This window comes from Phlebotomus papatasi, chromosome 3, assembly GCF_024763615.1.
Source record: "Phlebotomus papatasi isolate M1 chromosome 3, Ppap_2.1, whole genome shotgun sequence".
Taxonomy (NCBI): Eukaryota; Metazoa; Arthropoda; class Insecta; order Diptera; family Psychodidae; genus Phlebotomus; species Phlebotomus papatasi.
Genome location: NC_077224.1, coordinates 87,615,503 through 87,638,786, shown reverse-complemented (window position 1 = coordinate 87,638,786; position 23,284 = coordinate 87,615,503). Strand labels below are relative to the sequence as shown.

Genomic DNA, 23,284 nt, shown 5'->3' with positions numbered 1-23,284 from the left:
ATCAAAATATCCTGGTATGAATGGGCTTTAGTAAGGTAATCTCATGTTATAGTGCAGTTGCGATAAATTGGGTGAATCCACCTTAGATCTGATTATTTATGTGCCTTCTCTGTGGCATCTATCATATGCCTGAAAAGTTGCTGCATGTCTTATGCTAACGAATGTTTAATGATAACAAATTACCGAACTTGAACTTATCATATGCTGTCAGTATTACCATTTCAAGTCCTAATTATGTATTCATCATTGCTGTAATCCGACGTCAAAATCTGTTCGAACATTCGGCAAAGTCTCAGGCCTTAGCACTGAGCTTTTTCCCTACATTCCCTCGCCCTTACCCCACGTAAAACTGCCTTTCTAATGACGAAGAGAGAGGGAGAATATTTCAACTCTCACGAGTATGGTTCAATACATGCGGGAAACACAAGTGAGGAGTGTATAACATAAAATTATACTTAAAATGAACATACACACAATAGGATGAATTTTCCTAAAGCACAGACACTGGATGAAAATTGGGGAGATGTCTGAGTGAGACGGGAGATTCTTGTATTGATTTCGGATGCTGTGCGCAACACATAAGAATTTTCCCAAGCGCATGAAAATCCAAAGTAATTTTTGCAATATTCTTTTTTGGATTTTTTTATTTTTAAAATTACCAAAAATTGGGTTAAAGTGAGAGCTTTTGGGAAAAGCTCGATGATTGATTTGGGCTTTTCTCTGTGATTTCTCTTTGGTTGGGGGAGGGTAAGGCTGTTTTGGAGTTTTTGGAGTGAAAAGCACACAAATACACTGGAGGGATTTTGTGAGAAAGAACGTGAAAGCTTCGTGGGAAAGCTTTCAGAAGCACGTGGGTGCGAGAGAGAAAGCTCTCAGTGCCTATGGTGAATTTGCTGAAGTTGTATAGGTAAGGGTATTTGATGGTATTGGAGGAGAAAAGCAGAATTTTCAACTGAGAGAGAGCCTGAGAAAATTTTTTCCCATCAGTTTATTTACTGTGTGCACTGGAGCTAAACGTGACTTCATTGCCTGAAATTGCTTGCTCCACATCTTTTTGCCCAAAGTACCATCTCATAAGTCCCTCAGGAGAGAGGGTCCAACGTGAGAGGGACAACTATCCAGCTTTTCTTTGAGATTTTCCACCAAACAAAAATCGAATTTTCCGGAAGATTTTGTCTCTTCCAGAAAAAAAAGCTGTGTTAATTTTTTTCTTGATTGATGTGGGATTGTGCAGAAATTTTGTGATAATCGTGCATTTGATCCTGGAAAAGTGCTACCAATTCTTCCCATCTGAACTTTAAATTCCCCAAATGTAAAGAGGAGAGTCTGGAAAAGTCATACTGATTTTTTTGTGGTTCGGAGCGCAACAAGAGATAGAGGAATCGATTTTTTCGCCGAATTTTTCATTCAGTGCCAAATGTAAGAAGGTGAAAAGTTGGAAAGTCCATAAAGAAAGAGAATCGAAGCATATTTTGCAGAAAAAAACTTCGCTTTTCTGGACCATAAATAGCCCAGAGAGAAAGAGGGAATCATGAGTGAGACATTTCCAGCTCTGTTGGAGCTGAATGTAGGTGGTGTGCACTATTCCACAAGCCTGAAAACCCTGCGAGCAGATGAGGATTCGCGTCTGGCGGAAATATTCACAGGAAGTGCTGGAGATGTAGAGAAGGATGCCAAGGGTCGGTACTTTTTGGATCGCGATGGGGTTCTCTTTCGCTATATCCTGGACTATTTGCGAGATGGGACCCTGACACTTCCGGACGGATTCCGGGAGAATGATCGGCTCCGACAAGAGGCTGAGCACTTCCGACTCAGTGGGCTCCTGAAATGCCTGTCGGGCCTCTCAGAAGCCCGACCATCGGGCTGCATCACCGTCGGCTACCGCGGGAGCTTTCAATTTGGCAAGGATGGATTGGCTGATGTGAAATTCCGAAAACTCTCCCGTATCCTCGTGTGCGGACGTGTAGCCCTATGCCGAGATGTTTTCGGGGATACTCTCAATGAATCCCGAGATCCTGACCACGGAGGTCCAGATCGCTATACGTCGCGCTTCTTCCTCAAACACTGCTTCATCGAGCAGGCATTCGACATGCTCCAGGACCAGGGATTCCGCCTTGCGGGTAGCTGTGGCTCAGGAACAGCCGGAGCTGCCACTGAACTCAAACCCGGAGTGGACGTAGAGGAGAATCGATGGAATCACTACAATGAGTTTGTGTTTATCCGTGACTAAAGTGAACTAAAGTGATTTGCAAGGGAGAAAAAATCGTCTCCAAGCAATACAGTTGGGTGTCTAAAATACTACAGCAGAGATTTTTTGGTATTTTCTGCATTCAGCTGATTGTTCTTCCTACGGGAATGTACATTTCTTTCCCACCTTTCTCACAACTCTAAACTCTGTGATTCCTACTCGATTTTCTAAATTCATCCTGTAAAACATTTCCTTACCCTCCCTGAAAAATTCCGAAAAAACTTCCGAATTTACGAAAACAATCCAACAAACAAAAATGAATTTATCGCACTATGGAGACCATTGCAACTTTCTCTTTTCCTCTATAATTATTTTCAAAAATTAAAAAAATTAAATTCGAAGACACAAACCCCTTGAATGTAATTGTGATAAAAAAGACACCACTTTTAGAAGATGAAAAAATATTGTCTACTAGAAAGGAGTTGTAAGGAAACTCATTTAAAGGGCATTTTAGTAGAAGTATCAAAAAGTTAAGGGCTAAGCACAAGTAATATTTGAGCAAGTTCAATGACGTCAAACGATAAAAACAAATATTTCTAACTTAGAAATGACCAAAGGTTTAATTCAAAGAAATATAGAGATCAATCCATGAAGACTGGAATACAATAAGTTGATAGGGATTTTACTTCTGAGGAAAAATCATAATAAAACACAAATTATATTTATTGCAATCCGCTTTGCTTTTTCCTTTCTTAAAGTGTCTCGGCTAGAAAAGTAACTTCAACTCTATTGGCTCTTTTAAACGTGGATATTTCGAAATTCACCGCACAAGGCACTCTACTAACAAATTTCTGAAAAGCTTCCCCATTACTGTTTAATTTCGAAATACTTTTTAATTTCGAAAATGAGTAGGGCGAGGTTGGGCTTCTTTGAGCAAAAAAAAAGCCAAGCCTTGAAATTAATTCAAGTCCACAATTGTTTTGTACAACAAAATTACATTACGTTGAAGCACAGTTTCCTTTAGAAATATTCGAAAAGATCGTATAGCAATGCAACAACATAGCTCTGTCCCATTATTTAATCACTCCATAATCACTGAGTAATTTTTTTGCTAGGTTTATAGTGCAATATTTCATAAATGTTCCCCACCTCGATCGAAAATTCATTATGAAAATTCGAAATTGAATTTGAATTTTTCGAACATCGACTTTTTGTGCAAATAGAGTTACGTTTAGCTTTTATCGAAAAACACTATTGGAGAAACAAAATCTATTTGCACCCATTATGAAGCTTGGGACTGGGCAAAGCATGAGAAACATTGAGAAACTCATCGGTTTAAAATTTCGAACTTCCAGTAGGTTTTTAGGTTAGTTCTCTCTGATACCTTCGAATCGTTATAGAAGAAACCTCAACCGGAGAGAAATTTTAAATTAGGAACGTAGGGATTCTGGATATTTGAATTCTAAGCACTTTTAGAGATGTACATTAAAATCTTCAACTGAATTTGTGATAAGTTTTTCTGCAAAACTTACCAACAGTAAGCTAATTATTGTGAATCGTACAGATCTTTTAACGATGAAGCCATTCAAAGTTCATTTAGATCGGGATATTTCGAAATCCACTTTCTAACAGTTTATTAGAATCCCTACAAGTGTACAATACATTCCAAAGAAGATATTTCGAATCAAAATACCATCGTTTAATTTGTTCGTCTGTGGAGATTTCGTTTGCCGAAATATAGGCAATTGAAGCCCAATAGCGGTTTTTATTTCGAAAGGAGAATTTCGAAACAAAATGTCCCTGATATAAAGACGCATTAATAAGATAAAAAGTCTTTTAAGTTTGAAAATTTAAATTTAATTTGATTTTAGACAGAATATTTGCACTAGAGAAGCTTTGAAAATCGAACAAGAAAGTGTGTATACATTATTTTCGAATTTTGATAACAGATTCCTAATGATATTTTAACCGATGAAATGCCACGTGTAAGGGAGTTCTAGAATTTTTGTAGCAATGTCACCCTTAAGTTCGAAATCTGACAATGCCAATCGAGCTCTTTTTCTTATATCACATGAGTTCGAAAATGCATTTACATGATTTTTTAATGAAATCTATATGCTTAGTGATATTTTGCAAATACAATCGGTCTTCGTTGATTTTTTTTCATAAAATTCACTGTCATTTGAATTAACAAAAAAGACAAATACGTGACTTCTGAGAATGTGACATGGAAATATCACGGTTACAGAATCACTTTTCCGAAAAAGCTCTCCTGAGATTCGAAAGCAATTTGTCAAATGGCGTTGTAGAATGTTACGTATTGCCCTTCTGGGAGTCCATTAACAAAAGAAAATTCTATGAAGAAAAAACAGAATATATTGGAATTTTTTAAATTATCAAAATAAAAAATTTCAAGGAATTGTCTGGAGAAAAACTTTAAATAAGAAAAATCGAGAAATTTTAAAAGTTTCAAATGGGAGTTGAATCCTAGCCCTGTGTATCAAAAGACCAATGATTTGTATAGGGTAAGATGGGGTAATTTGGAATCATGTCTAATTTGGAACACTGAACAAAAAAGTACTCTTGAACGTAAAGTATTGTACTTTTTTGTGGTTTTCTTTTTCTCTTTGACCATTTGAAACAGGGAGAAAATTTTAAAATTTCAGAATAGATATGATTCTAAATTACCCCATCTTGCCCTACCTAGTGTCATATATATATTTTTAATAACAAATTTTGATATTTAAAAAAGGAAACCTATACTTAGTTTAAAAAATATTTTAAAAAATATATAAAATAAATTAAAATACTGGTTATTATTTTTCTAAAAACGATAGAACACTGAAAAATCAAAATAACCGCTTTGACGTCATTTCTTGCAAAATACTTGTGCGCAGTCCATGAGAAAATTTTTCAATATATATTGTGTAAATATTTAATGAAGAAAAATTAATTCATGTAATTTTTAACACTCCTGTATATTAGTTTAGCCAACCTGCCACAACTCCTTGGCAGGGTCGAAGTTTCGAGGGAAAATTTATGGTTGATCGAAGAGACGGGTATAATTGAGTTAATTATCACCCTTCTGAGTAACTACTTCGAAAGTTCATCTGAACTTGTATTGTACCTTTTTGACAGAGAATTATTTTCGCTAGAAATGTTCCGCATGAATTTTTTGATTTATCAAATGGGAAAAGTTTAATAGACAATGTCATAAAAAAATCTCAAAGTATTTAAAATGATAGATAAAATAAAACTGATAGAACAAAATTAAAAAAAAAAACGAAAATCAACAAGTAATGTAACTAAATCATATAAGATTAGTGATTAAAACTCATAAGAACGATCAAATGTTTTCTGGAATTGCATTGTGGAAGGAAGGTACTGAAACTTCTTTAAAAATAAAAAAAAGGAAAGTGGAACAAATACTTTTCCATATGACAGAATCTCCTTGATCTTTCAAAATAGAAGCAGAAACTTTTAAAAGAAGGCATTATGCAAGAAATTCTAGTTAATTTTTGAGTGGATTAATCCATAAATGTAAAAGAATAAAAAAAATCCAATCCAAAATATAAAAAAAATGTGGGATATTGTAGTTAAAAACAGAAAATTCAACAATAAAATGATTATAAATGAGAATAATTGATAGATTAAACAGCATGTCGAGTTGTTTTATTGATTTTTCGCATGTTAATGGTGAAAATTCTGCAAATCACTGTCAATTTTCAATTGAGAACTGTCTCAACAATCATTCATCTCGATTTGGAACTGCTCTAGCGAATGATTAAGCGATTGCCAAATAGTCACAAATGTATCACAAAATTCACCCCTAAAAGCTCTCGCCCTTAACAATATGCCGCACTCTGGAACAATTTTGAGCACTTTTGCCCCATAAAATACAATCCCCAACTCAAACCCTCAAAGTTCAATGAGATGGAGAAATTGGGACAAATTACCCTAATAAGGAAAATTAACTTTAACCCCTGACTTGAATTATTGCCAGTAATATTTATTCATAAATTTACTCCAATTCGCATTATCAAAAAAAAGACGAAAAATCTCATTCAAATGCTCTGAATTTGCAATCACATAATTATTTGCACACTTGAAATAATTAAATAATTCGCAAATAAATTGGACACTGCATTAAAATTCCTCATTGACTCAATTTCAATTGAATTTCCAATAATTTCGTTCATTTACCAAAATGCTTTCAAGGCTTTTGTGCTTTCAACCCTTTCCACCATCAATTTTCAACTCAAGCTCCAGGGAGCTTTTATGCAATGGTGCTCAGACAAATGTGCATTTCATGGCAAAATTAGAGATGAAAAAATAACTTTAAAAAAAAGTGTCAATGAAGAGAAAGCAAGAGGGAAATGCATCAATTTCCCAGGCGATTGTTGAGTTGAAAATGGAGACCCCCATGCAATTGCATCCTCCTTCCTCATTTCATTTTCAATCACTTCCTGCCTGTCTCTTTGTTCGCAATTGGATGTGGAAGGTAACAGGAAAAAAAGCTTTGAGTACCGTGCCACTTATTCCCCCATTAGGGGCAGTCGAGGCAAATTTTGATCAGGGGCTCTAAGTTGTGGGAATTTTCAAAAGGTAAATTTTCAAAAATTCATGGAAATTTCCTAAAAACCATTATGATCCTTGAAAAAATTCTGCCACTACGAGAAATCACTGAAAAGCTCTCACAAAGCACAAAAAGGCTTGCGAAACCGAAGAAACCTGAAAGTAATTCCGGAATAAATTAGAAAAACCTATAGGAAGATTATCGATGCTCGAAATTCGATACGGAGTATACATAGGGGAGACTGGGGCAAAGCTTGTCAACACGCATAGGGTAAATGTCCTAATTCAAAACAATTTCCAGAAGCTTTAACTTTGACAGAAGGTTTAAAACATTAAGTTCAATTTTTTGCTGAAGAGAATTACATAAATTTGCTCCTTCACTCTTCTAGAATGTTACTGTTTAGTGAAAATTCTTTAGATATAATTTGAAAACTTCTTAAATACAAGAAAAATACGTGAGCGTAAAGGCGTCTACACATTGGGAGCAATTTTTGTCATAAATTGCGTTTTTGACAGAAATTTGACGTTTCCTCCTACAACGCTGCATGGAATTTCCTTCAGAAAAGAAATTTTTGACAAAAATTTCTCCAAATGTGTAGAGGCCATAATACCCAACGCAAAATAACTTTTGTTTTGTAAACATGTTTTTGACATTTCAATGAGAGTGAGTGAGATCTTCATCTAGTCATTTCGCTCACTTTGATATGAAATTTTGAAAACATGTTTACAAAAAAAAGTTATTGTGCGTTGAGCATAAAATGCTTCTATTGCAAACAAATTAATCCAAATGGAGACAAGGGAAAGTTTCTAATTGGAGACAAATAGTGTAAGTGAAACCGCGACGAAAGGCTTCAAATATCTTGTTGAGTTGCTCTTGAGTGCAGAATTTGTTCTTATTTTTGGTCTTTTCCTCTTTCCCATCTAAAACAATAGGAAAAAAAATCATATTTCCGGGGTTTCCTATTGGAGCATTTGCAGACATTTCAGAAAAACCCTTTTTGTCCACGAAATAGGAAATTATTTTATTTGAAAACTTCACGTACCGTTAACAATAAAGATTAGCACTTAATTTAACTAAACTTATCCAGAAATATTATATGAAATGTTAAACAAAACGAATAAACAACGGTCACCTCATTGTGTTTTTCATTGGAAAACATGGTCGATCGATGAAAAATTCGATGGTTAAAAGGTACACTTTTAATTTTTCTGAGAAATTAACAAATTAAAATTCGTGAATATGAATGAATTTTTGCTTTATTTGGAGTAAAATTAGCTAAATAATGAAACTGTGGTATAGAAAATATATAAATATAATAATTTAGTACTGTATTTATCATAAAAACAATCACGTTTCCATTTGGAGTAGCGAAAAATTTCCATTTGGAGCAGGTTTCGAATGAGCTTAATTTACCTCATTTTCAAATGAAATTTTCCACATCTCAAGCCTTAAGGAGACTCCAATGTAATGTCAAGTTTGAGGCCTCTATCTCTCATAATGTCCGAGATAATCGATTTTAATTATTTTAAGATTACTTTTATACATTTCGCATTTAATTTTCTTTATTAATAACGATAATAAGTTACATACGGTTTAAACGAAATTTGCATTATTTATGTATAAATATCATTCGAGTTTGCCACAATCCGAATTCGCAATTAAGGAGTCACACATCTATAAGCTGATCTTTGCTTATCACTGACTTTTTATAAAGGTAAGTTATAAAACTTAAACAAAAATTCACTGTGGGTATTTATTTAGATTATTTGGAATTTATAAATAAAAATAGGACAATCTGGATATTGCCAGTATTATATTATTTGTGAGAGGTCTTATGAAGGTTTAGAAAATTTGAAATTGTAATTTATAGTTAATTTTGCCCCGCTGTTCCCTATCTCACCAACGAGGAACGGTATCATCGTGGAAGGGGAGGAACATGTGTGAGAATGTGTGACATAATTTTCCTCTTATGTGGTTTTATTCAACCCAATCCCTCTGTCTCTCTATACCTGAATTTTCTACTGCAACAGGACATTCCATATCGATTATGTAAATGGATGTAAATCTCTTACTTTTAAATCAGGAATACATTTAGCCAAATATTGGGGATCATCTGAAGAAATGTTCTAAAGATTTCTGCTCTTACTGAAATATGGGGCATTATTTGAAATTTACTATTCTTGTACTAACCAACTTGCTTTAGGAAGTTAGTTTTATCTGTGGCGGTATATCCAAAAAATAAATTTAAGAATTGATAATATTTTTAACCCTATTTTTAGCTTTCACTGAAAGAAATCCGAAAAAGTTAAAATAATACTCCGGAAATGTTTATTTTACCCTGCAGTATTGATCCGAAATCGGTGTAAATATTATGCTTTTTAGGTATATTAGGGGTTAAAGTTACCCTTTTTTATGTTAATTTTACCCTTAAAAGGTGTAAAATTAACATTAAAAAATGTTGATATACTTTTACACCTAAAATTTGTTAAAATTATGAGGAAAAAGAGTTAATCGCACTCCCTTTTTTCTCAGTGTTTATATAATCTTGGAATTGAAGATATCTGCTTATACTTCAATTGTCTTAATCTATCTACTCATTAAAAAATTTGAAACGTTCTTACAAGATAAATTTCAGACTCTAATTGTCCGTTATTGCAATTCCCTCGAATATTGCGCTCAAGATTGTGCTTTATTCACGCTAATTATTTCACTAAATTTTTCGTTACATTTTACGTTCTTTATCAAATTGTGAAGATTATCTCCCTTGCATTTTAAACTGCATTTTCTGTGAGTCATTTCTCCAAAGTTGATGTATCCTTAATTGCTTTCACTCCTTCTCATTTTTCTTTTCCACAGCATAAATCTTCTCACATTTTCTCCTAGCTCATGATAATACACTGGAGAACTTTATCAATGATTAAGGAAATTTTATTCCTCCCACAGACAAAATCTTTCCATGTTCAAGAAATAAAAGACCCACCCATCTTACAGTGCATCCACGTTCGAAATTTTCTATGGATAGAAGATTAAGTAGGAGAGGCATTGAATTAAATTTATGCAAATGCATTGGGATATTCTGCTAAAACGATTTATGGCGGAAATTAAAATTCACGAAGAAAAATGGAAAATGTCTCTGTGGTCCAACATCTAACAGAATTTTTCAATAGATTTTGAAGCACTGCAGAAAAAAAAGCTCATCGACTTGATGATGGTAAAGTGGATAAAAGCGCTTCGTGATCTTCTTTTCCCGGCTATATTGGAAATTTATTGCACTCAAAGTGAATTTTGTGGTATATTGTCGTGAAAATCCCTATTTCCACATTTTTTTTCAGCAACTATGCTGAAGGAAATGAATGCAGATGGGAACCTTTTCCTGTGCTACAAATTCCAACCTCAGGTTGGCTTCACATGTGAAAACATACCCAAGTAGCAAATTATCACACCGATTAGACGGAATATTTCTTAGATGATAAATAACATTAATTGCACTTTAACAAAAAGTGGAATACTTTATTAATGCTTTAAAATATATCTTTAAAGGAGAAAATAGCCTTTACGTTATAGTAGTGGAGACTGGGGCAAAAAGTCACAAAACGAAAATTTCAAAATTCAATATCCTTCAAGATACAATAAATATCAGCTTAAAATTCTTCCCATAGATAGCCTCCATAAATCTTCATTGTCGTAAGTTTCTTAGAATTCGAACAATGAATTTAGAAAATAAAAAATATTGAAATTTATTTTTAGCTATGGTTTGAAATATTTTTCTTACAGTAGATATAATTTTTTACCTACTTATTTTCCAAAATTTGTGCCCAGATGAATATTTCCTAAATTATTTGAATTCTTTGAATACGAAGCTACTTTTAGATTTAGCATTTTCCAAAGATTCTATTCTCCAGAAATCCTTTTATTAAAAATGATAACTTGGGGTAAAAAGTAACAAAAGGAATGGGGCAAAAAGTAACAAGAACCGAAGCAAATTATGATGTCTCACGGCGAAAAGAAACATAACCGCCATGTGAAGAAACGATTTGCAGTCTCTAGTGTGTTCATTTTCAATCAACTTTCACCAATCTGGTTCATAACCGATAGAAACGGTTCAGTCTTGTCTGGAACTTCAAGAACTTTCTAGTGAATCCAAACATAATCTCATTTGGTTTTGAAAAATCCACAGCTCTCTACAGCTTTTTTTTTAACCTTTCACCGAAAACAGACACAGGCTGATCCTCGAGAATACCCAGCTCGAAAAACTTGGCGGTAAAAGTTCAACCCAAATTATCATACACTGAGGATTTAGAATCAAGAATTAGTGTTTTCAGCGAAAATGTCTATTAAATGCGCACATTTTGATTGCAGAGAGACTTCTTAACTGCAATATCAATGGATTTTTCATTCGGATAGGAGCACTCTGACCTTCTCATTACTCTAATCTTAATGCATTTTAAGATTGAACGATATTCCATTACTCTCCATGTTTTCATCACTTAATTGACATTTCGAAATGTACCCAAACAAAAACACCCAAACTGAAATTTTATATTTTTACCATTTTGGGCGAACAGATCATTTAACGCCATTTTTGTTTGTACTGCCACATCTAAATCCCGAAAACCAAATCCGTATCATCCTAATTAATTGTAAAGAGTCTTATTAATAAATGAATTTGGTTTTGGTTATCGTTTTCTTCCGTAAATAAAAAGAAATTATGGGTTGTCCATTTTGAAGTACTTAGGTTTAATTAGGTTACTTTTAACCGCTGTAGATGAGAACCATATTCCGATTGTCGTAAAATTTGACACATATCATTTGACAAATGACTGATCCGAATATTCACAATTTTTTGATAATGGCGCCATCTGTGTGACATCCTACGGCAGAGGTGTGCAAGTATCGTTGAAACCGAATTAACGTCCAAAAAAAGTTTGCTTTGGTAGCGTTTTGACCATTGACGTACGGGTTTCATTTGACGTTAATTCGGTTTCAACGGTTCTTGCACGCCTCTGTCCTACGGACTCCTTCCATGATCTGTTATTTGAAGTAACTCACTATTGAGGGTCTTTGTAATTTTTTTAAGTACTACTGACAAAGAAATTAAAGCACTCCTTTAAGAATATCTTTTGAAATTTTGCATTTGCTAAAGAATGCATTAAGTTTACAAGCAGAACTTGTTGATACTTTTGAAATTTGAGTTATAGGATTTGTTTTTTTTTCATAAATATATTTTTGTTAATGTGAATTACTGTTCGGATTCTTAGGTTGAAAGCATTGAAAAGGAATGGTCTCAGAGACCTAACACCACATGGCCTTCTTGACGTTCTAGACCGAACTGACTCTTACAGATCTCCAAATCGGCCCAGGAACGGATTTGAATAGTTACGTTTATATTAGCCAGGATTCTTGCAAACATACACATACAATTCATTGGAAATAGGCCTACAGTAAGAAGGGTCATATCGAATTATTTTTTTGCTTTTCACTTTGACAAATCTTTTAATGCACTATTAATGTGCTTATAATGAGGTTTGTGTGTTTCAATTCCTGAAGGAACTTTTGAGCCATTTAAGAGTGAGCAATTGTATCGATCTACAGACACTGACAACGGAACAAAGAGCGTTTAAAACAAATTGTAAGAATTTTGGTTCTATATCGTTGTTCTATAAGGTTTATAATTCACTAATTGGGTAGTCATCAACGATGATACGACGGCAGACGCATGTCAAAGTGGTAAATGTGGAGTTTGAATGAAGTATTATTGTTGTGTACATATTAACATAATAATAACGTAAAATTTGCTTTATAATAACCTACTAGACTGAAAGTAATTTTACTAACTAAAAAATTATTGTTTTCCTACGCCAACTGTAGTCTGAACGGATCAAATACAACGTCTGTAAGAGAACTCTCAAGAATCTTTCAATTGAGTTCCATTAATTGAATATGCTACTTGGGATGGGACTTATATAGATGCTTCCAAAAGGGGATAAAAAAGAAGGCATAGCGAAAAAAAATAAAGAAAACTAGGTGAATGTTTATTTCAATAGCACAATAATATCGTGAATTGGAAATGTCTGTCGCATTTGTGTCTCTTGAAATGTAAGAGAGGCCAAGAGGATAGAAAAAAAAAGAGAATTCTAACGTGATTCTATTTACACGAAAAAATGTGGATGTTTGTGTCAAAAGAGGCGAAAATGGGGTAGAATGGGTGGTGAAGAATATGATGGTGTATAAATAACAAATTGAATTCTCGAGAATGATTGATTTCCAGTCACTTGAGTCACATGCACAATCTGCCTGTAGTTTGGCCACCCTCTAACCAATTGCTGCTACAAGACAAACACTGAAAAAACGCCCATGATTGCCTCACTTTTCCGTCAAATGCGTGTTTACAGAAGAACACGAAAGGAGAGACACGCACTTTCTCAGAAAGAAAAGCTTTATCCTGAAAAAGGATATCAGCTGCTAAAGGTATTTTGAAAGCGAATATACATGAGAAGAATCACATCTCCGAAAAGCTCATCCAAGCTTTTTCAGAGTTTTTTTTTAATGAAATGACACCGCAAATGTTCATCAATAATTAGTTATGTGCAAATGAGAGCTTTTCAGTCAATATCAAAAATTATTTAACATCCGGCATTTCCATTAGACTACTTCGCACTCCTGCACTTAACAACATGAAATATGCACTCATAGCCTCCAAAATGTGGCTCTACTGTTAATTCAGTGCAACACTGCGGTTTAAGTCAGAGCACACCAGTCTACGTCACTCATGATGGAAAATTAAATAATATTTGATGGTCCTAAAAGGTAAAGAGAAGGTGAAACAGTTGAGGGAATTTATTGATAAATGTAACACATGTTTCTAGTACAATTTTATTCCAAAAACCCGAGGGTGGGCTTCATAGGTGTTTCCCTCCGTGTTTAAAAAAAAAAAAACACAATCTTAGGGCAGGAGGATGGGAAAGTACGAGATATCAGGAATAACAGACAAATATGTGTGACATTTGCCTTAGTTCACATTAGTCTCTGAGATGTTGGGAAAGCGCACCCTCATCTCAACATGACTGTCAACATGAAGGAGAGGCACATGATGAACTTAGGGGGAAAGGACTTTGGGATTTAACAAGTGATCGATTGTCTTTTGTAATCGCTTTTACAATGGATTTTGATTTAGGTCCCAAATGGCTTAGCTATCGACACTACAAATCTCGCTACGTTAGAGTAACTTTTTCCGAAGACAGATGTATTTTTAAAAGCTCTTACATGGAAGCTTTTGTGTTGAGTTTTTAGCTTCAGGAGCAAAAAACTTGCCACAAACCAAATTCATCTTTTGAAATTATTGTCAACAGAAGGCTACCCAAAGAACATAATACCTCCCCATATTTTTTTTATAGAAGTAAGGTAAAGTATCCTCACTCGATCGGGTTCCTCGACCCGACCGATGGATCAATTTTTGAATGTTTGATCGGTTTGATGGTCAATTTCTATGAAATTGTCAATTATTCGTATTATTTATGTAATAATTGCCCTATTAATGTTAGGCCATACGCTAAAGAACTTAAGAACTTCAGGAAGAACTTACAGAAATAATTGCGGCCTTTGTCAGTAAACCGCTGTCCTGATAAAGAACTAGATTGAATCTACTTTGTCTTAAAAGGTTGATACACTTTTTCATTAAAATGAGAGAGGCTGCAGTAGAGTAAAATTTGATCGATAAAAAAATTAGATTTGGTTAGTAATGGCTCCGGCACACTTTTAGATCAGAAAAAAATTGTGGAAATCAAAATTTAGATGCCTTTCTCAAACGTTTTGCATATGTCTATCTCATTCTTTCGCACTTCAAATTCGATTGAGCTAAATTGAATTTACTTACTTACTTAATTTAATTTAGCTCAATAGACTTTGAAGTTCGAAAGAATGAGATAGACATATACAAAACATTTGAGAATGCATCTAAATTTTGATTTCCTGAATTTTTTTTTGATCTAAAAGGTGTTCCGGAGCCATTATGGCTTCGGAACACCTTTTAGATCAAAAAAATTTAAGGAAATCAAAATTCACATCCTTTCTTTCTCACATATTTTGCATATGTCTATCTCATTCTTTCGCATACCAAATTCGATTGAGCTAAATTAAATTTGTTGTGATGTTTAAAAGAATAAGAAGAGTGCGAAATGTGTAAGAAAGAAAGGGTTTCGCATTTCCACTTCATAAAATTTTCCTGATCTAAAAGGTGTGCCTGAGCCATTACTAACCAAATCTAATTTTTTTTATCGACCAAATTTTACTCTACTACAGACCCTTCTTATTTTAATTATTTAATTTAATTATTTAATTTTTTTTTAATTTTTAAAGAAGAAGAGTGCGAAGGAGTAAGATAGATATATGCAAAATGTGTGAGAAAGAAAAGTATTCCAATTTCGACTTCATGAAATTTTCCAGATCTAAAAGATGTGCCGGAGCCATAAATTTGGTCAGAAAAAAATAAGATTTGACCACTATAATAAGAAACTAGGTGATTAAAAATAAGTTTGGTTAATAAAATAGCAAACATGGTCGGTACAAATTAGGTTTAGTCAGTAAAATAGTCAAACTTCTCAATAAAATTACAGAAGGCCAGTAAGATAGGAAATTCGGTTAGCACCTAAATTAGGTTTCGTTAGTAAAATTAAAAAAAATAGTCAGTAGAAAGAACAGTTTGCCAGTAACATAGTACGTTATTTAGTCAATAAAAAAATAAATTCGGTTAATAAAAAAGAAAATTTTGTCAGCAATAATACCAGCATATATTTAGATCGGTAAAATTTCATGAAAACAAAATTCGTGTCCCTGTCTTTCTCTAAAGATCTGCGTATGTCTCTCCTACTATTTTGCACTCTTCTTTATCATCCTTAGAAAGAAAAGTACGCGAATTTTGATTTCATGGAATTTTACCGATTTAAAAGGTGCCCCGGAAGCATAAAAAACGGGTTTGATTAGTAAAGAGCGAATTTGATCAGTAATGGCTCTGCCACGCCTTTTATTTCGGTATAATTTCATGTAATCAAATTTCGCGTCCTTTCTATCTAAACAAATTTGCCTAAGTCTATCCCACTCCTTTGGTCTCAAAATTTGAAATTAAATTCGATTTGATATTAAAAAGAAGAACAGCGCGAAAGAGTAGGATGGACTGGACATATGCAAAACTTTCGAGAAAAAAGTATGTCAATTTAGATTACATGAAATTTTTTGATGTAAGAGGTTTCCTGGAACCATAAAAACGAATTTGGTCAATTTAGGTCTTTCAAAGAGGTGATACCATGAAGTAAGTTTTGGAAAAGAGGAAATAAACAGCCTCAAAAGCTGCTTTTCCTCTTTTACCACCTTGGATCCCATTTTTATGAATTATAGTAAAATAATATAAATGAAATTCTCACTGAAATTTGATTTGCTTACCATAATCTTTTTTGATAACTAAAATCTATTTTTTCACACTGAAATAAAGTCTATTTACGACCAGTTTAAACCTCTACTTACTGACAAAAATTGGTAACGGTTTCTGTTTGTCTTTTATATATCTATTATAAGGTCTTTAAAATTTTTAGATCTATAAGATCAATTTTGCTTCTGATAAATTTTTATACGGAATTTTAAACCGCTGTGATCCTCGATAGAATAATAATAATTATATTTCTAATTTCTATCCCGTTAATTTTAATTTTTTTTGTAAGTAATTAAAAAAAATAAATTTTCAAATTTGTTTTGTTTTTTTCTTTTTTTGAAGAGCAATAGAGCGGGACTACAAACCATTAGCATAAAGACAATAAGCGGTCTAAAAAGACTCTGTTTCTTAATAAATAAGCCACATCTTCTTATTGCTTACTTGATATTCCTAATGGATCGAAATTCCGAATATCGGAATATCTCGAATCAAAATCAAAATCTAATCAAAATTTCGAAAGCCAAAACTCCTTACGGATCGAAATCCCGAATATCCCAAAATCCCGAATGGGTCAAAATTCCGAAAAGCCAACATTCCTTATCGGTCAAACTTCTGAATAATCGAAATCTCGAAGGGGTCAAAATATAGAAAAGTCAAAATTCCTTACGAATCGAAATCCCGAATATACAAAATCCCAAATAGATCAAATATCCGAAAACCAAAATCCTTATGGGTCGAATTCCGGAACATCTTAAAATCCCGAATGGGTCAAAATTCCAAAAAGCCAAAATTTCTTATGGGTCGAAACCCCAAATATACAAAATCTCGAAGGGGTAAAAATCTTATAAAGCCAAAATCTCGAATAGGTCAAAATCCTGAAAAGTCAAAATTTTCGAAATATTTTCAATTTCTTAAAGCTAATTTTTGGCTTTCGAGATTTCGACTCTTTCGGAGTTTTGGCTTACAGTATTTTGTTTTTTCATGATTTTGACTTTTCGGTATTTTGTCCTATTCGGAATTTCAATCGATTCGGGTTTTTGTCTTTTCGGATTTTGGCGTTTGGGATTTTCGCTTTCGGGATTTTGGCTTTAAGTATTTTAGTTTTTGGGATTTAAAATTTAATATTTTGGCTATTCGTAATTTTGACTATTTGGTATTTTGGTCCATTCAGGATTTCGACTCATTCGGGATTATTCGGAAATTCGACAATCGAAATTTTGGCTCTCGGGATTTTAGTTTTTCGATATTATGGCCCATTCGGGATCTTGATCCATTCGGGATTTGGTCTCCTAGGGATTCTTGTATTCGGAATCTTGACTTTCGGGATTTTCGCCGGCACCGCAATTAAATATAACTTTGCTTTTGTAGTTAGCTTAGTTCGATTAACAAAAAATTCACTTTAAAGAATATATGGTTCAAGAAAACCTGTATTCTGTCAGTTCTAATCGTTAGCCACGCCTCATTTTCTATATTTTCCTCACCTATTAAAAATTTTGCAATATTATTTTTCAGTTTCATAAAATATTGTGTAACAATCAAAATGTTCTTGTTCTTTATGGAAATTTCAAAAGGGGTGTGGTCTTATTTTCAGTGGGCGGGGTTTCTAGTAAAGAAAATATAAACAAGTGAGTAATACGTAATTTCTACACTAACTTTAAATTCTCAGAATAATTCTGTTCTACACAGCTGTTTATCTAATAATGGTATCATTGAAAATTCAATTTATTTCCCTCTTAATCAAGGACTAAATGTCACACGAGTCACAAAATAAATCACATCTTTGTTCATTTAAAATTCCTGGAAGTAAAACATTCTCATTTTGAGATTGATACAAAAGGCAATTTAAATATTGAAATGAGAAATAATTCCTAGGATGCCTTTTGAAGGAGGCATATGAGAAAAATATACAATATTGACATTCTTTGTGAAATATTAAATAAATCCAAGAAAAGAAGAGATTTGAAATGTCAGAAGCATTTTCGTAACCCAATTCACCAGAAATGTTTTGCCAAAGCTCATGGCAATATTTAATAAAAGCTCCGATTTTGGTAAATTGCGCAGAAAAAATTCAATTGAAAGGGTTTAATAGTTTAAAAGAGAAAGATTTGCACTCAAGTTTTTTTTTGGGGAGTTTAGGGAATAGATACAGTAAGTGAAATGGACGGAAAGAGAATTTCAAATGCTGTTTTCTGCATTTTTGTGGGAAGTTTGGAAAGTGGAAAGAATTTCCGTGCAGAGAATTTAAAAAAAGAAATTCTGTATATACAGTTTTTCCATGCTTTACCACTTGTTATTCATGCTGTAGTTTACCACAGGAATTTTCCGATAAATAGTTTTCCAGCATGAGTGGTTTAATTGTTGATGCTAAGGTTCAGTGGTAAAAGTCTGGATGTCTTCAAAAATTCATAATGTGGCGGAAATTGGTCCATTGTACAAATTATTCATGTAAGTTCTCAGGGGGAAGCTTTATTCCACAAAAGCTACTGTAGAGCAAGATACGGTGGTATCGGATTGGTTTTTGAGTAAACACGAGTTGAGATTAAATTTATCAGCGAGTGAAAATCATCCAGAAAAACCCCCCATTTTCAATAAGGAACATTACAAATCCTCCCAAGTGTTTCTTCAAAGAAGGGCGAAAGCACAAGAAAAAAAATTGTGAGTAGAGTCAGAGAATAAACATAAAATAGAGGAAGTCTGACAAGAAAATCAGAGGGTTAACATTTTTATTTTCTCCAACTCTAATCTCAAATCCGGTGATTTTGGGTGATTTTTATTTACTCTCTCTCCCCTTTCTTGTTCTTCTCAACCCCTTATGCATACCCCTACGTGTAGCTTTTCTCCTTCTTCAGAAAGCTTATTTACCATTTGGATTACCTACATTGTGAGATTGTCTTAAAGGATATTCTTTTCTTTCACGGTAAATTTTTCTTCCATAGAATAAAATAGTTTAAATAAAAAAAAAAACATTAAATAACGTTTTAGCGTTCTTATAAATGAATTAGGAAGTGTAGTGCTCACGATTTTTGGTTACTGCGCATAGTTGGTAGATGTCGCTACTATTGAGAGAGCTTTGAGAGAATGCTTAGAGTTGTGAGCCATAAAGTTCCAAAAGGCAGCAAGAGAACCACATTGACATAAACGGTTTACGTTTCATAACCATTGTAATCCGCATAGTATGGTGATTGAATTATTCTACATCCCTAAAGTGCTAATTGATTTACACATAGGGTGGTGGCATTACTTGTGACCTGTCTTTACTTATGGCCAGGTCGCAATTTTTCGTAAATATCAAAAACCCAAAAAAAAAATTGCTATGATTTCGGAACAAATTAAATATATTTAATTTTAAGGTTTTTCGAAATCATTTTGTGACGCTGTAAAGTTATTTGCAGAGAGACCAAAGTAAAGACAGAGGCCTCAAATAATGCTGCCACCCTAATTGATTATTTTTCCGATTTTTTTTTCAAATACAGGTACACATCTAATAAGCCTATAATTTGACGCGAAAGATGTATCTTTGCTGGGTTTGGGAATGGAAATAATTTCAACTATCTTCAAGTGTTCTAAAGAATAGTAGGTCCTCAGATAGTTGATCCACTAGAGGAATAAGGAAAAAATATGAACTGTTTGAAACCAAAATGTGTACGAAAACTTAAAGTTTTCTCCTATTCACAAAGATTAGGTTTAACCTTGCTCTTTTCTTTTTAGCCCTTTTAGTTATTATTTCTTTGAAAGAAAATCTAAGTAAAACCTTAAAAATAATTTGTTTCTGTCAGTTTGCTACAAAATACAGTAAAACGAGGTTAGATTTAAATTTAGAAATCTTTATTGGGACAAATATGAGAGATTCACAGTGAACAGACCACACTTTTTGCCTTTTCCACTGCTTTTCGAACAATCAATGGAAATGTTAATATAACGCCTTCATTGCGTTCGAATCTGGGACTCAGTGAACGCAGCGCTTCTAGTGTAGAAAAAATATCGAAGTTGGGAAATAATTTCAGGTCTGCAAAAGCAATATAGGGGATAGTTCTCTCCCTTCGAACGGTCATGCCTTCGAATAATGTAAATTTTCTTTTATTTTTTCCTAAGAGTCTTGCACATTTCCATTAATTATGACTTAGCTTATCGTTAATTATAGATAATTACGTGATAATTATGTATAAATGTCTCGGGAAGATAAAAGAAATTCACATTATTCGGAGGCATAATCGTTCGAAGGGATCACCTAATTAGGGAACCTAATTCACATTATTCACATGTATTTGGTACTAAACTTTAATTTCACTAATGTCTAAATTTATTTTGAATAGATTTCATGAGTTTTCATAAGAATTTTATTAGTAAAAACCACCTTGGTTTGACTTTTCTTGGCATCAGCTAATTTCGATGATGATTGATGAAATTTCGAACTTTGTTCGAACACTGAATTTTAATAGAGAATTTTAACAAATAATGTGATATGGAACTGTCAAGAAAAGAACAATTAACCGGTCAATTGCTTGTTACTCTTTGTTCAAGGTAGTCACAATCGGCAAATTTTACTAATAGTATCATTTTCTTTATAAATAATATTGTTTCATAGGACGTACAAAACATCAAGTGTAAAAAATGTTTTAGGGCTGAGATTTTCTAAATAGTTTTTCCACGTGTAAAAAGCAATGAAGGCGTAGAAAATCAATAGCCATGTAAAAAAAAACCCAGGATGTTCGCTTTGATTAAATCCAATCCAATTCGATAAGAGAGATCGTATTAATTTGCCGTTTACATTGATAAGACTAAAATAAATCTAAATCTAATGCAACGATGTAAATGGCCCCTATCTAATTCAGTGATGTATGAAGTCTTAGTAATCCATGTATAAAATCAACAACATTTCCTAATGGACGTTCGATTTTTTTTAGGATGCAAGAGAAAGTACCCTTGGATTAAAATTTCAAAATTTATTTATTATTTATTATTTATTATTTATTAGATTAAGTGAACCTCCTCAAAATAAAAATAAAAGTTTCTTGAGTCGATTAAAAATATTTAAGATGCAGAATATCTAGGATTAAAAAAATAATGTGTGGGATTACAAAACTAATTTGTATATGATACCATTTGAGCATTTTGGGATCCAGGAAAAACATTTGGTATTAGTAATAATAAACTACGTACATATAATGTGGGATTCAGAAAAACTTTACAGGATAAATAAAAATATGTATCAAATCCAACAAAATAAATAAATAAAGAATAAAAAAAATGTGTGGGATTAAAGAATAAATTTGAGGGATGATGTAAAACATTGTGAGATTCAGAAACCAGTTTGAGATATTAAAATAAAAGTTTTGGGATTGAATAAAACGTTCTGGGATAAAAGTAAACATTTTTTAAATAGAGAAATTTTTAGAAACCCAAAAAGCTCTAGTACTCAAAAAGATTCTCTGGGATTTAGTTTTTTTTCTTTCCACCTCCACCCCCCCTCCCCAAGTCCCAAGCTCGTTGAGAATATCTAGGACCGGGACATTTCCATCCTTGTGCATTTACTATTAAACAACGTGAACAAAATACATGCAAATTACGACTAAATAAATAGATAAATAAGAAAATAAATAAATAAATAAATAAATAAAAATAAATAAATAAATAAATAAAATAAAATAAAGTAAATAAATAAGTATATAGATGACAAAAGTGCATGTATTCTTCCGAGACTCATTGTCGTCCACGACGTACTCTGGGATTTAGAAAATAGAGAAATATATTTGTGAAGTCATGAAAAATATTCTGGGATTCACAAAAAGATTTTGGGATTGATAAAAAAGTTATGAGAGTTAACCTTCTGGTGATAAAATAAATATTTCTTAAATGAAAGAAAACTTTTTAAATAACCAAAAATATTTGAAATAAATAAAAAATTTGGGATTGATGAAAATTTCTGGGAAAAAGTAAAAAATTTATGTGCGAAAATAAGCATCCTTAAAATTTCTTTTAAATGTTTAAGTATCAAAGAAAATCTTGGGACTCGGAAAAGATTGTCTAAGATTAAAGATAACATTTGTGGGATTGTAGTGAAACACATATTTATATTATAAAATAAAAATAATTGGGGCGATCGTAGAAATAAAAGTAGGATCGCCCCTTCAAAAGTTGGTTGTTCTGGCTTGGCGCTCGCCAAGAGTGCATGTAAATTAAAAAGTAATAAAGTGGATTTGTTACAGGATCATGTAAAACACATAAAGAAACAAAAACAAAATATAGAGATTAATAATAAAAATTGTGGGACTAAGTAATAATTTCTGAGGAAAAAAATAAATATTTTTTTAAGTAAAGTAAATTCTTAAAACACAAAATCGTCGGTTTAGAAAAGATTGTATGATATAAAGAATGGAATTTGAAAGATCATTATTTTAATAAAATATTTTGGGATTTAACTTGGGATTCTGGAATAATGTTTGGGATTCAAAATACGAATTTTGGGATTAATTTAAACCTTCTGGGAGTAAAATAAATATTTCTTAAATCAATCATAACTTTTTAATTATTCAAAAATTATAATACTTCAGCAGAAAGCATTTTGGGATTCGGAAGGAAAACTTTGGGATTTGAAAAAACTTGTTTGACTTAATAAAACTTTTTGTGGTTAAATAAACATTTCTTAAATCTTGTTAAATACTTTATATGCAAAAATACCTGGGATTCAGAAAAAATGTATGAGACTAACATAAATGTTTCGGTATTAGCCAGTAAATTGTTTTTGGCTCACATGCCTAATCCCAGACCCACCAAAATTTTGAATAACATTTTCACTACATTACTACGGTTTTTTATTGAACTTAAAACCACAATAATTCAGTGACTTTTCATTGACCTCCAACACTTTATGAATTTTTAACGAGTTTTATTGATTTTAAAAATAGACAGAAAGTTTCGGAGTGTCCTACTTTAGTAGCAGTATACCTATAATTATTTGTTAATAAATTTTTGCATTAGGTTTATACCGGATTTCACAGTTGATAGCTTATGTTCTATCCACCTACATTTTAATTACAAATTGATAACAACTTATTTTAAAAAATGCAAATTCATTGAAGTTAATGAGGGATGTTCAAAA

At 32.7% G+C, this 23,284-nt stretch overlaps 2 protein-coding genes across 4 annotated transcripts in view; one reads left to right on the top strand and one right to left on the bottom strand.

Moving 5' to 3' along the window:
• LOC129806226 (uncharacterized) overlaps window positions 1-23,284 on the bottom strand; it is a 55,718-nt gene that overhangs the window by 32,065 nt on the left and 369 nt on the right. The gene's annotated exons all lie outside the window — the stretch shown is intronic.
• LOC129806225 (BTB/POZ domain-containing protein KCTD12) lies at window positions 976-5,848 on the top strand. The gene has a single exon (XM_055854651.1). The coding sequence runs from the start codon at window positions 1,532-1,534 to the stop codon at window positions 2,228-2,230; it is 699 nt and encodes a 232-aa protein (XP_055710626.1). The 5' UTR covers window positions 976-1,531; the 3' UTR covers window positions 2,231-5,848.